Source organism: Lontra canadensis, unplaced genomic scaffold, assembly GCF_010015895.1.
Source record: "Lontra canadensis isolate GAN:19392208 unplaced genomic scaffold, GSC_riverotter_1.0 scaffold51, whole genome shotgun sequence".
In the NCBI taxonomy this organism is placed as follows: Eukaryota; Metazoa; Chordata; class Mammalia; order Carnivora; family Mustelidae; genus Lontra; species Lontra canadensis.
Window position 1 is genome coordinate 8,949,356 of NW_022631045.1, and position 12,832 is coordinate 8,962,187.

At 42.5% G+C, this 12,832-nt stretch overlaps 1 protein-coding gene across 3 annotated transcripts in view; it reads right to left on the minus strand.

The window, feature by feature from the left end:
* The window catches only part of LCP1 (lymphocyte cytosolic protein 1), an 81,755-nt gene that overhangs the window by 49,115 nt on the left and 19,808 nt on the right, over positions 1 to 12,832 (minus strand). The window contains exon 1 of one of the 3 annotated variants that reach the window (XR_004384613.1): positions 4,614 to 4,761. The exons of 1 other annotated variant lie outside the window; for it this stretch is intronic. Coding sequence is in view for 1 of the 2 variants with exons in the window: in XM_032874009.1 (XP_032729900.1) it covers positions 4,614 to 4,743 (130 nt within the window). In the remaining variant the exon portion in view is untranslated. Of the gene's footprint in view, positions 1 to 4,613; positions 4,762 to 12,832 lie in introns of those variants that run through there. One more of the 3 variants, XM_032874009.1, reaches the window with a different exon arrangement.

Consider the following 12,832-nt stretch of genomic DNA (forward strand, 5'->3'; position numbering starts at 1 on the left):
TTCACAGTTTGTAGGACACCTGTATTTGGCCAATACTGTATAAATATGGGTATATGGGCATCAGCATAAATATTAAATTATTTATTTGTGTCTATCGGTCACAACAATCAGAAAATGTGAAGACCATTTGACTGAAAGTATTATTCCAACCTTCAAAGATGGGGAACTTTTCAAAGATTTTGAGGTAGAAGTCATGTTTTGTGACCCATGCATAGATCTGTAAATTGGTAAAAACTAAATACTTAGTCAAGTGCACAGAGGTGCGGGGTAAATACTGATGATGATGACGGACAAAGAAGAAGTCTGTTTGATAAATGTAATTATAATATAAATGCACTTATTTGGGATAGATTATGATTATTTGAGCTCAACTCAAGAGCTTAGGTACAAATAAGCCCCATGGTCACTGTCTGTTTATTCCAGGAGAATATTACTTCTCTTGGAACCTAGCAGTTATACAGAACGGATTCAGCTGTGGAAAATTAAAGTAATAAAATATTTGAATGCATTAACTTGTCTTCAGATATGAAGATAACACCCTAACCACCTCATAAGATTGTAGTGATGACTAAATGCATCAATATGGTTAAAAACACTTAGGAAAATACTCAGTCCGAAGTGAGTAATAGGTAAGTGTCAGCTATTATTATTATTAGGGTGAGAAATTGAAATTCTTCCATTCCCCCCCTCTGCTACTCGCTGTGTCTTACAAAATAGAGAGATGATGAAATTACAGGGAAGACTGCTGTAATCACCAAACCTGGCAAACCAAAACAATGGGGACAGTCTGATAGTTTAAGGAAGTTGATTCAGGAGGGAACCGAGGAAAGCCAAAGGAGATGCCATCTGGGCAGCTTGAGGGAGACGCCCCTAGAATGTGGTGGCAACTTCTCAGAACTTCAGAATGGAAACAGTGTGAAATTTTTTTTTGTTTTTTTTAACTTAAAGCTTTAAACTTTTTTTTTTTTAAACATTTAGTTATTTATTTTAAAGAGAGAGTGAGTGCGGCGGGGAGAGGGAGAGAGAGAATCCCAAGTCGACTTTCCAGTGAGCAGGGAGCCTGATGGGGCTCAAACCCATGACCTTGCGATCACAACCTCAGCTGAAATCAAGAGTTGTACGCTTAATGCACTGAGTCACCCAGGTGGCCCGAAACATGAACACTTTTTTGATTTAAGTGAATTGCCACATGGCAAAACAGGGAAACTTGAAACTCTTAGAATCGGTTGACGATGGTTAGTTTTATATTTTGGTGGGGCTCTAATTCTAATTTTTATGCCTGTGGGGTTCAATGGGAAGATGCATAGCCTTATTTCAGTTGATTTCTGAGGTTGGGAAACCAGCTGAAAAAAAACCCTAAAGAGACCATGAGACTAATATAAATAATGTCACTCTGTTATAAAATCTGCTATTAGTCATAAAATCCAGTACTTTTACAATCTTACTTTATAAATTGTGACCCTTCATTAATATAATCTCATGAGCAAGTTTCTTAATTTTATTTCACCTTAATATAAAAATTTGTTTGCCTTTTCTCCTGTATACATAAAAGGTCTTTATTTTGTAAATAACAAGAAGTTGACTTGAGAACTTTCTAGAATAATCCAAAGTAATTAAGCAAAAGTTAATGGGTTTCCGGTCATCAAAGAAGCCCACTGTCAGTGCAATAGTTTTGCTAAGAGTAGTTAAGTTTTAGCTCAAAGAATGAAAATCATAATTTTGTCTGTTTGTTGTGGTCATTAGACAATTTCTTAAATATCCTGAACTCGATAGTTAGTGCTTTGAGGCTAAAATAAAGAATAGTGTTTTGGCAAAGAGGAAGCATGGTAGAATACAAAATATTGTATGATTATTGTAGCTTTTTTCACAGCAGTCACTGGGGGATCTCAGTAAATATTAAGAGGTGAAGTCAGAGAAAAGACTTCCGTGCATATCTAAGGAGCTGACAGAAAATACTTGTGACAACTTTTCAATTCAGTCAGTGTCATTAGGCACCTCCCATGAGCTAGGAGAGCAAGAGAAGGAGCTCAGGCTGTCAGCAAACAACAGTATGATTACTGCTATACTTACTCTAAGATCAAAGCCCTAAGCAGGCACACACAGGAGAAACTGTTAGTGGGGGCAAGGGAGACGGGGGAAGGGTCCAGTAGGGAAAACTTCAAAAAGGACACGCTTCTTGAAGTGAGGCTGGAAAACTGACCGTAAGTTTTACAAATAAAGCAATTGGAGCAACAGTTGGAGCAAAAAAAGTGAAAGAGCTTGGAACTTTCTGGCGGCTTGTGGTCTTGTGTACCCAGAACATCGCCAAGAGAGGATGGGGGAGAGCCAGAGCAGAAGGAAGTGACAAGAAATAAGGTTGGGGAAGTGGTTGAGGCAAGTTGGTGAAGGCACACAATTCTTTAGTAAAATTATAAATTAAAAGAGAATGCTTCTTTATTCTATTATTACATGAAACCCACAACGATAACTCCTACTTATAAAAATAAAAACGCTTCTGGATTTATTGCAAATTTTTTTCCTCTTTTCTTTCGCTCTCTCTCTCGTCTCTCCTCCTCCCTCCCTTAAAATTGTGAGCACCAAGATCTCTCCAGTCAGCTTCTGAAATAAAAGTCTATAATGATCTACATGTGGGAAAAATATGCTGGTGTGGAAGAGGGGATCTAGAATAGACAGCTGCTTATAGAGAAGCAATATGGAGCCGACAATCCTGGCTATCTACCATCTCTCAACCCTCCAAATGCCCAGTGACCTTTGGCCAGTTTCTTCCACGCTGAGTCCACTCCTCAGGTCTAAGAGCAGTAGAGAGAATTACATGAGATGATGCATAAAGAGTGGCTTCACATTGTAAGGACATATAAATATTATAATAATATTATTATTACTTGTCTTCTCTAAGTAGGTAATATTTGAATGAGATTTCACTTGCTGGCCTCCTCCCCTTCTTCAAAGGGATAGGCAAAAGAATTAGAAATGAGATTTAAATACTGAAATTGTTTGCCAAATTACTGATTGTTTCAGGCATACTCCCCATTATAAACTAAAGGAGACAAAATTTTAAATGTGACAATGAAATCATCCCTGAGATAGCGAATGAAAGGTCCCACCATAGCAGTGTTTGTTCAAAGGACAAGACCCAGAAGATTTTTCCCTAAGTTACTAGGGGTTAGCTGGAATGAAGAGAAATGGGGATTTTATAACATATCTGGTTGACACTTTTAACACTCTAAACTTGATTTAAATCAAGAGACTTTTTTCTATTTTGAATTAACTTATCACATTCTGTTTTACTTCCTCACAAAGTAAGGAAAATACTGATACACCTTTACATTCTAATTTATTTTGTTCTCACTAATAGTTTTACTGGAAATAAGACAGAGCTTTTTTTTTTTTAATTTGTTGTTTTCTGGGATGCAGATCCTCCTCCCCCATTTCCACATGCTTACTAGTGTGAAACCATTCAGGAAAGATGTGTAAAACAATATGGATAGCCACATTTTGCAACTTTCAGAAATTCACATTTATGGGCACACAACTAATTCCATTCAAATCTGCCTGTGCAGATGTTCTTTGAAAATGTTTATTTAATAAGAACCAGTTTATGATCAATTTATGTAAGTTTAAAATGAAGACATGGCGATTAAACCACCATTGTCAACTGAGATGGTTTTTCTTTTTTAAGTTGTCCTCAGGAAATAACTTTAGAACACAAGTTGCTCTACTGAAAAAAAAAATGGGTTTTGATAAGCCTCCTGCTAAATTAATCCATTTCCAGCCCAAATGGCTTTTTATGTTTATCCTCTGTCTACGGTTCTTAATACCTATTGGATAAGGATAATTAAATGAAGGTTGATGTTACAAGACCCAAGGCCTATAATTTTAACAGAGCTTCTGGAGTGACTATCCCCTATCAACTCTATCAGGATTTCTGTTTTTTATCAGTCATTTGTTTGGTCATAAGCCTACCCAATAGTTCAGCCAATTCTGTAAAAAACAGTACAATTAAGCAAGCAAATTGCTTTTATTTTTACAAAATAAATGAAGGAGAGGCCCCTGAGATGCCTTGTGGTTATTAAACACACCCATGAAAAACCGTTGGCGCCAAAAATCACTCAAATACCCAGTAACACACTCGGTAACGTGTGACTCAAGATGTGAATATATCCACTCAAGTACTGCAAAGCAACTTTTTAGAAAAACAGAACCACAGGAGCTAAAATTAAATTATTCCCACTAGGCCAATGAGCAGCACAATCTAAATGATCAATATGCACTTTCCTGAAAACATTTTAAGGCAGATAAAATCACAGTAAATTGCCTCCCTGAAAGGGACCGAGAGAAATAAATCAGAACATGGTTCGGTTTAAAAAGGGGGGGAAAAAGGAGTCATTGGGTAAGTGGAGAAGAAGCCACCCCAGAGAACTGAGGAGCCCCTCTCTGAACTGTAGTTTGGTGGGACAGTTAAACCATGGCAAGGCTCACAGAGGGCTTGAGTGACAGGTGCCCGGACCTCTGTCCCCTGAAGGCAGAACCCACAATCCACAGAAACAGAGCCACCCAATGAGCAGAACATCGTAAGCACTTAGAAACGAGAAAAAGACATGAAGAAAATTTACCTTGTAGAAAAACTGTCCTCAGTGGTACTGGCGTGTGACCAGAAACCCCTTTCTTTCTGATCTGCAGAACAACTTTGTCAAACCCGGGTGTGCAGTCACAAGGCAGGAAGTGACTAGAAGGACAAATCATCAGCCGGGAAAGAAATAGATTTTGTCTTTATAAGGACATTTTACCTAACTTTTTTTTTTTCCTTTCATGTCTCCTCCCCCACAGGAATCACCTGACAGAACAGGTCACGCTGAAATTCAGAACTTTCTTACCACTTCCTCTTTATAAAGCATTTCTCTCTCCTTCCCTTTCTTCTCTAGCTGTCGCTTAGGCTCCCTGGGCTACTTAAACCTGTCTGATTTCAGATAACGAGGCAAGGTCAGCCTGCTGCCTTTACTTCTTGCTCTGACCTGGGCTGCAAACACAAAGCCCAGGTGCCTGGCTACTAACAGCAAAGACAAACAAATGGTTGGTTTTTCGTGAGGTAGCCAGAGGGAAAGGCGGCAGGTACACCTGAAGCAAACTACAAGGGATTTCCTTGGGAAAGCCCCGCCCCAGCCGAAACCTAACCTCACTTCAGTGTCCCTGGACAATGATCTTATTGGAGCAAAAAAACCAAAATGGTCTCTTTAAGGGGAAGGGAAGAAAGGCCACGATATTATTTACTCATTCTTTTATTTATAGAACATCTATGTGGTAGGGATCTCTTTAACCCAATTAAAGATTTCAATTATTCAGACGTTTCCTATAAAGAGCACCGGCGGGTCATACAGGCAGCTGCTAGAGTTAAATGGGTAGTTAGCTAGCTTCCTTCATACAGACCAGATTTATTTTTTGAATGCACATTTTATAAAATGAGCAAGAGAATTAAAAAAAAAAAAAAAACCACCTCTACTCTATGTCTAAACCCTGGATGCTGGTCTTGAGGGTGAATTCCCATTTTCAAAAGTCAAGTGCTCAAGTGCCCGTGGCCTTACGGAGGCTGTGAAGGTTGTGTTAGTGCCCAAATCACATTAACTATACATTAAGCGTAATCTCCAGATCGCCCCCAAACACTGTGTGGCTCCAGTGGTCAGCTACTGAGGAATGAGGATTATGGCTGTGTTTTAATCTGATGATAACTTGATTGTTCTTGATCATTCTATAGGCTTCTGTAGCTACGGGGGTCCTGGAACCCCCACCAATGGGTACTCTGGTTGGGGAGCTGCCCTTACACTTCTTTTGCTTCTTTGATTTCTCCTCTAGAAAGTTCCTGCTCCTGACCTCAAATGTTAAACCAAGATATTTCTGATTTATCTACATCATTAGCTCATGGTATGTCAGCTTCTTGGTCAGAACCACACGGAGGCCATCTTGATGAAGAGGTGGACAGTAGGGGCGCCTGGGTGGCTCAGTGGTTAAAGCCTCTGCCTTCGGCTCAGGTCATGATCTCAGGGTCCTGGGATCGAGTCCCGCATCAGGCTCTCTGCTCAGCAGGGAGCCTGCCTCCTCCTCCTGTCTCTCTCTGCCTGCCTCTGCCTACTTGTGATCTGTCAAATTAAAAAAAAAAAAAAAAAATCTTTAAAAAAAAAAAAAAAAAGAGGTGGACAGTATAATGGAAGAGACAGTGGAGATTTGGTCCATTCTGGAAGTGGTTCACCTCCAGAGAACTATCAGCCCTCTGGTGACTCCCAAGGAAGACTGAGAGGGTGCATCAGACCCTGTTTTCTCCATTGCACAATTACTCCCAACTAAGAGAATGCAGCTGTGTTTCCAGAAGCACCTGAATTCTTTTGGGACACCAAAAAAACACCCATACATCATTATGACGGTACCCGGTCACACTACAAAGTGGCCAAGAGACTGATTGCATTTACCTGGGAGAAGGAGCAGCCCCATCCCGTATCTATTGGTGTCTGGTCATCGGAGATGTGAGGAATTTGTGAGGAAGCACAAGATCTATTTGTGTCTTCGTTCAATGAGCATAAGGGGCCTGTTTGTAGGCTCTGGTGATTCAGAGATGAATACGGTACAGTCACTGCTCTCAGGAGCACACAGTCTAATAGGGAAGAAAACCATGTAATAAATGAGTGCCACCTAGTAGGGAAAGAGGTAGAAAGGGCCGTGGAACACTGAAGCAGGTGCAGATGTGAGCAGAGCTGACACAGGAAGAAGGTGAAACACGTGGGGTGATGACGAGCCGTCAGAAGGATTCAGGATTCCAGAAAACATCTAGCTTCTAGAAGATGAAAGCCATGGAACCGTGTCACTTTATCACCTGGCTGAAGGAGGTTTCTTCTCCTTGAGCACCAACTCCGCTTCGGCTCCAGCTAGGCCACCCACCGGCACCTCACCCACATCCTGGACTACTCCCTCTGTCAGAATCTTTTTATCTGCCTCCCAGCAGCATCTGTCTCCCCAGATACTGGCCGTTGTTTAGGTCTCAGATCAAGGCTTGTTCAGAGGGCCAGATTTTATCACCGTCGGGGTTGAGAACTGCTTGTGCATCATGTTAGTAGGCAGAAAACTGACTTTTGGTTTTACAATTATTTTTCTGTACTCTACAGACCACGTACCTCTGACGGCTGACACCCAGAGAGGACCTCTCCCACCCTCCACCCTCCACAAGCCTCTACTGCCACCTCCGCCACCTCTTCACTGCCTTCCTTCTACCCCTACTGCCCTCCCCTACTCCCCCCACCCCTGGGCTGCTCAGAAGCCTAGGGCCTCAGTCCCTAATTCTGCGCCTAATTCCGCATCAGCACAAGTCACAGAAATACAGACTTAGAATTCAGGCTGCGTGCCATCAAATTACTGCTCAGAAGTACTTTTATTCAATTTCATTAGTTCCTGAGAGCAAGCATTACCAACTGGGGTGTCTCTCGACCTCTAAAATTAGATGCCTAATCTTGGGTGTGTGTGTTCTTCCTGGGTTCCTCATATTACTTATCGTAATATTAAAGAGATCACAGACCCCCAAAGCTAGACGTTTGTTCCGCACCTCTCCTGTTGCCTCAATCTCTCACTCCATCCTCCTGCATCCTCTCCCACCCCTTATTTGCTGAGATGATCCACGTCATCCGGCCCAAGCATCCTCATCCAGCCTCCTCTGGGCTCTCACAAGATCCACCTTTTCTTCCTCTTTGAATCTTTAAAGGAGGAGGTGTTCTTGTGTCTTCTCAAAGTCATTTTAATCCTAATCTTATATCAAAGTTCATTTTAATCCTAATCTTGTATCTTCTGTTTTCTTAAATACATTTCTCCATCAACGACTGCTATTTTTCTGGTGTCTTTGATCTCTTACACTCCCTTCACTTCCCCTTCGTGCAGTGTGGGATCTGTACAAAAGGAAGAACACCTCTGCTTCATTCTGTTGTAACCCAACCCCCCCCATCTCTGATGGGTAGGAAAGCAAAGGAAATAAGATGGGCACAATTCCTCCTCTCTAGAATGTCCCCTGTAGTCAAGGACACAGGAAAAGCCAAGTGGTACTCAGAACGATGAGTTGAAAAGCGAAGTGCCCCTGGGAACACACAGCACTAATCCAGATTTGGGGTCTGGAAGGCGCATGGAGAGCAGTGGTATGCGTGTTTTGGTTTTTTTTAAAGATTTTATTTATTTATTTGATAAAGAGAGATCACAAGCAGGCAGAGAGGTAGGCAGAGAAAGAGGAGGAAGCAGGCTCCCCGCCGAGCAGAAAGCCCAATTCGGGGCTTGATCCCAGGACTCTGGGATCATGACCTGAGCCGCCCAAGTGCCCCCTGTATGTGTGGTTAAGAGATAAGACGGTGAGCTGCTTGTCTGGCACGGGACCCCAGCTCTACAGCTGTATTTGTCATGTGGCCTTGGGCAAATCACTCATTTCATTGGCCTCAGTTTCCTTTTCTAGAAAATGGGGATAAGAATAGCATCTACTTTATACAATTGTTGTGAAGGTTCAGTTAAATGGAGAGATGTAGAGAACACAGTAGAGTGCCTGGCACATAATTAAGGGGTACAGAAGTGTTGACTCATCTTTTAATATTTATACCTGTCTCTGGACTAGACTCTGCACCTATATTATTTCATTCATTCCTCACAATGGCCCTTTCAATTTGGTATCATTTTTGTGTTTCCTTCCTTTCTCTTTCTTTTTTTTTTTTTTTTTTTTTTCAGTATAGTTTCCAATTCTTTACTACCTCTTTGCTGTGGAATTCTACCCTGACATCTTTGCTGTGAAACTTTTCAGGACCTCCCACTAGGGTCGGTAAAGTAAGTAGGGTAAACCCACCCAGGCTTATTTCACGTAACTTGCTGGGAACAGAGCATTCGAATGCTATCAGACAAGACACAAACCAAGGTCTTGAATACACTTTCGTGATCTGACCTGGTCTCCTGCGCATAGGACATTTACTGTGAAGAAAAAACACCTTTGTTTATGTGGAATGAGGAGGTGCTTGAGGTGAACCCAAACCCAACCCACAGCCCAGGGCGAATCCAGCTGACTCACATTCTGAAGCAGAGCCATCCCAGCTGACCTATAAACCTAGGTTTGTTTTTGTAAAAAAGGTGATGTTCGGGAGTATGATATTAATATTACTAATTCTTTACCAAACTCTCTGACGGAGCTCAAATACAATTTAAAAAATCAGGAGATGAATCTGTTTCTCTTTTTTTCCTTTTGGAGAGGTGTTTTATAGTGTTGTCTGTCTTCCTGTCTACTCCTGCTGCCCAGGTGCCATCCAGAAGCTTCCCTCTGTCATCACCCTGGGAATCCCCTTCTCTCCCTCTGGGCTGAATCTCCTGTGTCTATACCACACACCTTCCATCTTCTTGATCTACTTCCTTGTTTTACTAAGTACATCCTCTAGCAGATTCCTAAGATTACATGGGACATAAATTTCTTGAGACGCTTTATAGCTGAAAACCTGTATAGTCTAGTCTCATTCTTGGAAGGCCACACTGGAAATCATTCTCTCTCAGAATTCTGATGGAATTGTTCCAGTATCTGATATTATCCTGATTTAAGGTCCCTTGCATGTTATTTTTTTTCTTTCTGGAAATATTTGGGATTTTTATTTTATGCCTGACATTCTGAAATTTTATGATATGCTTTAGAGTGTGTATTTTTCAGCCACTGTGTGCTAGGCACTCTGTGATTGCTTACTGTGGAAATTCAAATATTTCAGTTTTGGGAAGTTTTCTCTCTCTCTCTCTCTCTCTCTCCCTTTTCTCTGTTTTTGTGTGTGTGTGTGTGTGTGTGTGTGTGTGTGTGTTCTCTTTCTTCGGGATTAGATTTATTTGGATGTTGGGCTACCTGCCTTAATCCTTTCATTTTATCTTTCTTCCTTCTATTTTCTGTCTCTCGGCCTTTCTATTTTACTGTCAGGGAAGTATTTCAACTTTTTCTTCAAAATTTCCACTGAACATTTTATTTCTTCTTCTTCTTAATAGCCAAGGGCTCTTTCTTTTTCTCTGAATCATCCTTTTTCTTTTATAGCAAGGTGGGGCCGGGAGGATGATGAGGACGGTCGCACTGCTCCTGGTATAAACAGTCTACCAATCCTCCTGTTTTCCAGCTCCTTCTCGCACAGAGACCTTCAAAGGTATGTGATGCCTCAGGGTTTGGAGCTTTGCTGGGTCCGTGGTGTGGTCTGAGATGCTTCTTGTTGGCAGCTCTCATTACAGGCTACGGTCCAGCTCTGTTGTGCGAGCTTAAGTACTTTTCACAGTCCTTCTATTTTATGGCTTCCAACATTCTACTCACGTCTCCTGTCGACTCTTACCTCATTTGATACTGGGCTCTCCTACTAGACTAGGAAGCCCATGAGGCCAACGGCTGTGCCTACTTTATTAGCTTCTAAACACTCTATCTGACATTTTGAAAATGTTTGTTGAATAAAATGAAGAGGACTCAGCTGACTGGAGGGAGGAGATGGAAGGAAAAGGCAGAAATGGACTTTGGCCACAAGGGCATTCTTCCTGCTGGGAAGAATGCAAGGGGGTAGGGATGGGGCAGGGTGCAAAGAAAGAGACACGGCTGGGGAAACCAGCAGAGACCAGATCATGGTGGGTCTTCGAAGCTGTGTTAGGGAGTTTGATCTTTACCCGGAAAGGAATGGGGAGTTATTTAAAAGCCTCTCCTAGTCTCCTAGGGCAGCTGTAACAAAGTACTAACCACACACTGGGTGGTTTACAATAATAGATATTTGTCTCATGGTTCTGGGGACTAAAAGTCTGAAATCAAGGTGCCAGTGGGGTTGGTTCCTTCTGAGGGCTGTGAGGGACATCTGTCCCATGTCTCTCCAACTTTCTGGTGGTTTGCTGGTAATCCTTTCTTACAAAGGCATCACCCAGGTCTTCATTATGCCAAACTTCCCCTTTCTATAAGGAGACAGTCACATGGGGTTAAGGCCCACCCTTCTGACCTCATCTTAATGTCATCATCTACAAATACCCAGTATCTAAATAAGGCCCCACTCATAAGCACTGGGGTTTAGGACTTCCATATCTTTTGGGGAGGACACAATTCTTAGCAGCGTCCTAACAAGAAAATGACATAATCAGACCCATGTTTTAGGAAAACCTCCCCACCTCCAAGGAGAAGGAGCAGGGATGGAGAAGGTAAAGAGCTCACCACTCCAGAGGCCTTTGCCTCCAGCTCCGTGAAGGGTGAGGACAAGTGGTGGTGGGACAGAGAGAGGTGGGCAGATTCCAGGGATGCTTGGTAACCTGGTGAGCAGAAAGGACCAGAAGGAGCCGACTAAATGCAGAGGAAGAAAGAGACTGAATAGAGGAGAAAAAGCAGTCAAGGATGACCTCATTTCCTAACTCCCACATGGTCTTTACTGGGCTGCTCATCTCATGCTGGTTCTAAAACCGTGCCCTACTGGACTGTATTTAGTGTTCATGTATTGCCTTAGGCAACATTTGACTTGGACACTGGTCATCCTCCTTTCCATTTTCAAACTCTCTTTTCCCTGAACAATGATTTACACATAATTGTAAAATGAGCAATTCTATATTGAAATCCCACTAGCATCCAATGATCTAAAACTGAATTCATTCTTCCTCTGACAAATAAGCCACTGGGCACCTCATCCCTTACTTCCTTAGCTCAGCCAGGAGTGCATCACTGACGCAGGACAGTCCAGAATCCTATTTACTCCTACTTTTTCCTCCTTCTTACATGTGGCCAAAGTTTCATCTCTTTTTACCTGATAGTCGTTCCCAATTTTGTGCTTTCCGTGCCTCTTCTACCTTATTTAAGCCCTTACCACCATACCCCAGCACTTTGGGTCAGCTTCCTGATTCACCACTTCCTACCTCATGCTACTTTTTGTTTTTTACAGAGAGAGAGCATGCAAGAGTGGGGGGAAGGGGCAGAGGCAGAGGGAGAGAGAATCTTAAACAGACTCCAGGCTGAGTGAAGAGCCCAACACAGGGCTCCATCTCACAACCCTGAGATCAAGACCTGAGCTGAAACCAAGAGTCGGATGCTTAACCCACTGAGCCACCCAGGCGCCCCCTCACTTCTCCTTAATACATCCCACACCTCCCCATCACACTCTTCTTCATCAAGCTGCACGTCCCTCCCCTCACTCTCCTGCTCATTAATCATCTGAGATTACCTATCACTTCTACGGTAATGTTCAAATGCTGCCTCATCTATCTTTCAAGCCTCCTACTACTTGCATAAGCCCCTGGTGCTCTCGAGCTGGTCTGTTAACTGTGGGACTTGCCCAGCACATTTCTCTTATGCCTCTCAGATTCCTGCGCTCTCTCTCCCTGCCCACTCGCCCAGTCTGCATTTCTGTAAATCTGAATCAGTCTCTGAGAACCAAGAACAAGACTGGCTACATAACTTGTGGGCCCCAGTGCAAAATGAAAACATGGGGCTCTGTGTTCAAAAGTGATTAAGAATTTTTAGATGCTAACAACAGAACATTAAGCCAAGCGTGGAGCCCTTCTGAGCAGAACCCCCTGTGTGGCATGGGTCACATGTCCACAAAGCAGGCCTTGCTCAAGAATCCTTCCTTGACCACCAGTTTATTTTTCATTCTCCTGCTACCACCTATAGTACAGTCTACAAAGCCGTTCTTGACATTTGTTGCATGCTATCTTCCTTTGTCCATTAATTTCTATGTCCGTATGTCTGCACGTGCTGGTAGCATCTCTATTCATTCATCAAGCTCTTATGAGGACCATACTATGTGTCCGGCCCTTAGAAAACTAAACCAAAAGACTCCTCTCATACACTCAAGGATTTCAC